Source organism: Charadrius vociferus, unplaced genomic scaffold (assembly GCF_000708025.1).
Source record: "Charadrius vociferus isolate BGI_N301 unplaced genomic scaffold, ASM70802v2 scaffold573, whole genome shotgun sequence".
In the NCBI taxonomy this organism is placed as follows: domain Eukaryota; kingdom Metazoa; phylum Chordata; class Aves; order Charadriiformes; family Charadriidae; genus Charadrius; species Charadrius vociferus.
Genome location: NW_009647569.1, coordinates 487,865 through 491,161, shown reverse-complemented (window position 1 = coordinate 491,161; position 3,297 = coordinate 487,865). Strand labels below are relative to the sequence as shown.

At 46.6% G+C, this 3,297-nt stretch overlaps 1 protein-coding gene across 1 annotated transcript in view; it reads right to left on the bottom strand.

The window, feature by feature from the left end:
* Positions 1-3,190, bottom strand: part of LOC104282717 — an 8,532-nt gene extending 5,342 nt beyond the window's left edge. Inside the window, exons 1-3 of the mRNA XM_009880834.1 lie at positions 3,130-3,190; positions 2,255-2,368; positions 18-708 (exon numbers count right to left, since the gene is read on the bottom strand). Coding sequence (XP_009879136.1) covers positions 18-708; positions 2,255-2,368; positions 3,130-3,190 — 866 coding nt within the window. The remainder of the gene's footprint in view (positions 1-17; positions 709-2,254; positions 2,369-3,129) is intronic.
* Positions 3,191-3,297: the final 107 nt, after the last annotated feature.

Below are 3,297 nucleotides of genomic sequence, written 5' to 3'. Positions count from 1 at the left end.
GTTGCCAGATTGGGTACAGAAGGCAATAGCCTCCAGCAAATTTCAGAATGGAAGTGAAACCAAAGAACGTGGCCATTAGCACATCCATTGCACGGTATGACAAAATGCAGATGCCAATCTGGTAGATCCCAGCTGCCCACAGCCAGGGCACTTGTCCGATAAACAGTTTGCCAGTGATGCCCAGGAGCCTACAGCCAAAGACACTGGCGGACAGCATGTTCAGGATCAGACCGGTGACTGCAAAACGATTCACGCTGCCACTGGTGGATTGGATCTGTTCGTGGGTCTTTTTCTTGGCCAGATCCGTGCCAGGGAGGGCAATTTTCTCTTTGGTTAGGAAATAGAGAATCCTTCCCAGAGCAAAATAACCACCAACCAAGCAGACAACCATATAATTGCAAGCCACAGCAGAGGAACCAAAAGCTGTGCTATAATGCATGGCGACTTCATGAGCACTGGCAAGTGAGACAGCAGAAGCAATCATAGCTAGGATGACCTCTCTGCAAAGGAAGCCCACCACTGCAATAATGAGTAGTGCCAAAGTAAATGTGACCAGGCCAGGCACCAAGGCATTGCGGAAATCACCAGTGTTGTTCAAAACTCCTTGTCCTCTCAGGATGAAGACCACTCCGTAGCCACACCAGAACACTGAGATGGTCAGGCAGAGAGACAAGAACAGGGAGGCATTTCTTAGGCTTTTCCGAATTCCTGTGAAACAAATGACAATGGAGACAGAGCTATGATTTCGAGACAGTAGGTTATGGAAAGCGGTAGTTAGGACAGGCAGCTGTGCGATAGGCACGTGGCGTGTTGGAAGCATGATCAATATGCCAGCATGGAGCTGCACAGGTCCTGCATGATGGTAGACAGAGCTATCACGAGTTTGGGTAGGTCTGCACCATACCCCATTACCCTGCATAGACATGACTGTAAAGTCCCCACAGCACAACACTTCTGTGTTCATCAGAGTGCCTGAGGGGAGCTCAAAGCACCTGAGTTCCTCCAACTAAGTGCTGTATCAGTCCTGGCACGCAGTTTGCCCTCATGAAGTCGAGGTTCAGCAAGCCATTGTCTCTTCTTCCTCACGATGCCTACAAGACTCAGTAACAAGCCCATAATGTATTAATGCTAATCACGTCCTGACACCTCTTTCTTTTGTGGTGCCTGGTGGTTTGTTTTGTTCCTGCCGTAAGGTGTCAGGTCCAATGTTTGAACCACGACTGTCATACAACCTGCTCGATACCCATAAATAATTGGGCCTTCTCAGAAGACAGAAGCATAGGAATCGCTAAACTCACTCCTTCTCAAGAACTATCCTGTGCGATATCCTGATCCCCAAAATGACAAAGACCTTGATTTAAAATACTTCAAGTCGAACCGAACCCACTTACTATCCCCAAACAATATCACAAAGTATCTTATTTTTACTGCTACACTTTCTCACCTCACGATGTGAGGATCCTGATCAGCACGGATAGACCTGAAAGCTTCCTTCCAAGCTGGAACTTTGAATAGACCTATGCTTCATTTCTTCCTTGAACTGATACGGAGCACAGGGAGCTCAGAAGGGAGCACAGAAGTTCCTGCCTTTGGTAGGAGGCTGTTGATTTCCAACTGTGAAACATCACCTGCCCAGTGGTCCACTCCATGTGGTCCCATCAATACAACTGCTTCTAAGTGCTTTCGACTAATACTTTGTGCCACCAGTGACTGAGAGAAGAGGTGAACCTATGTTTTACGGTTTAAAATATGTAGTGTCTCTCCCAAGCTGTCTGCTTTGTAGAGGAAAAAATAGCAGCATCAAATCTTGGATTTTCATGTCCTCAAGACTCTGAGTTAAAAAGGAGAAATAACTCAGCATTCATTACAAAAACTTTGGACTTTGCTATAGCCAGAGATTTTTTTTCTCTCAGAAAAGCAGATCTCTTGGCATTTACACATCAACATGCCATTTCAGTCCACGGCTGCCTAAAGTACTCCCAGAAAGCCTGGGAACTGTTTTTAGAGAAATCATGTATTTGGTCTGTTAAAACTCTCAGAGACTCTGGTAAAGCATTTGTTCAAAACTAACACTGATTTCTTTGGTTGCCTATATAGGAAAAATTTGCTGTGCTGACAACACTCCTCCAGGAGAATGAATCAGTGGCCTGGCAAGGCTGCCACGGTTTGTGCAAACCTGTTGGCAAAGCAGATCAAATACATGCAAAGTTGGAGAAGGGGGAAGCCTTGAAGCTGGCCACCCTCTGAGTCTTACCTGCATAGGCCAAAAGAGACGATAAAATCAGCAGAAGGACTCCTAGAGCTGTGCTGGGGATCAGAGGGGCTGCTCTGGGTAAACTGTAGAAATGCACCGCCAGTAGGAGTGATCCTGTGTGTGACAAGGGAGGTGGAAAAAAAGAGCTTGTAAGCTTTGCCCCAAAAAACCCAGGAGAGAACCAGAGTGGCAAGAGCAGGAATAGAGAAAAAAATAACAATACAAGACTTGCAAATGATTAAAATTAAGGAGCAGAGCGGGGAGGGGGTTGTAACTTGGTTTGTGTCCACGCTCTCACCTCTTTCTGGGTGCCCAGTTTTAAGAAACTTGAACCTAATCATGTTTGAAAGTGCTCCCCATGTTGTCAGATAAAGGTAAAAATCAGCTCTCCGATTCCAATTACACATAAGGCAGGCAGACCCACGCACACTCCACAGCTGATCACATAAGCCTTGTGCCTACAGAAAACTAGCCTAAAAGTGAAAAGGGGGCAGCGCTCAGAAAGACGAAACGCAAAGGAGCAAATGAAAGGGAGTGAGCACAGAAACCAGAGCTGCGGGGAAAACGGCTAGAAAAGGAAAAGAGAGGAAAGTGCACCCAAATAAAGATCATTTATGAAAATGACTATCAAAAAGTTTTGATCCGCTTCCCACCCGGGATGGATCGAGTACAAAAATCCAGGCCAGCACTCTAAAGCCAAGACAAATATTTTGTTGGCTGCTGAAACAGGCACAGGGATCTCCGGATCTAAAAGCTTTACCCAGGCAGAGAAGATTCAGAATAAACAAACCTCTTTAGCCCCCTTTGAAAAGGGGGTTGTCCATGAAAGCTAGTCCCAACCCCATCCTCCCATGCCAAGAAGACTCGATCCCTACCTGCGGAAATGCCCAAGAGCCCTATGGAGGAATGCAGTGACTCAGTTTTTCTGTCTGCCATTGCAGAGTCCGCCGAAGACCCAGATGCGGGCTGAAATGCTGCCTCTCTTTCCTCCCTAGCTCTTTATAACCAAACCAACTCCACTGGCCCGCGTTCCTCCCTGCTCT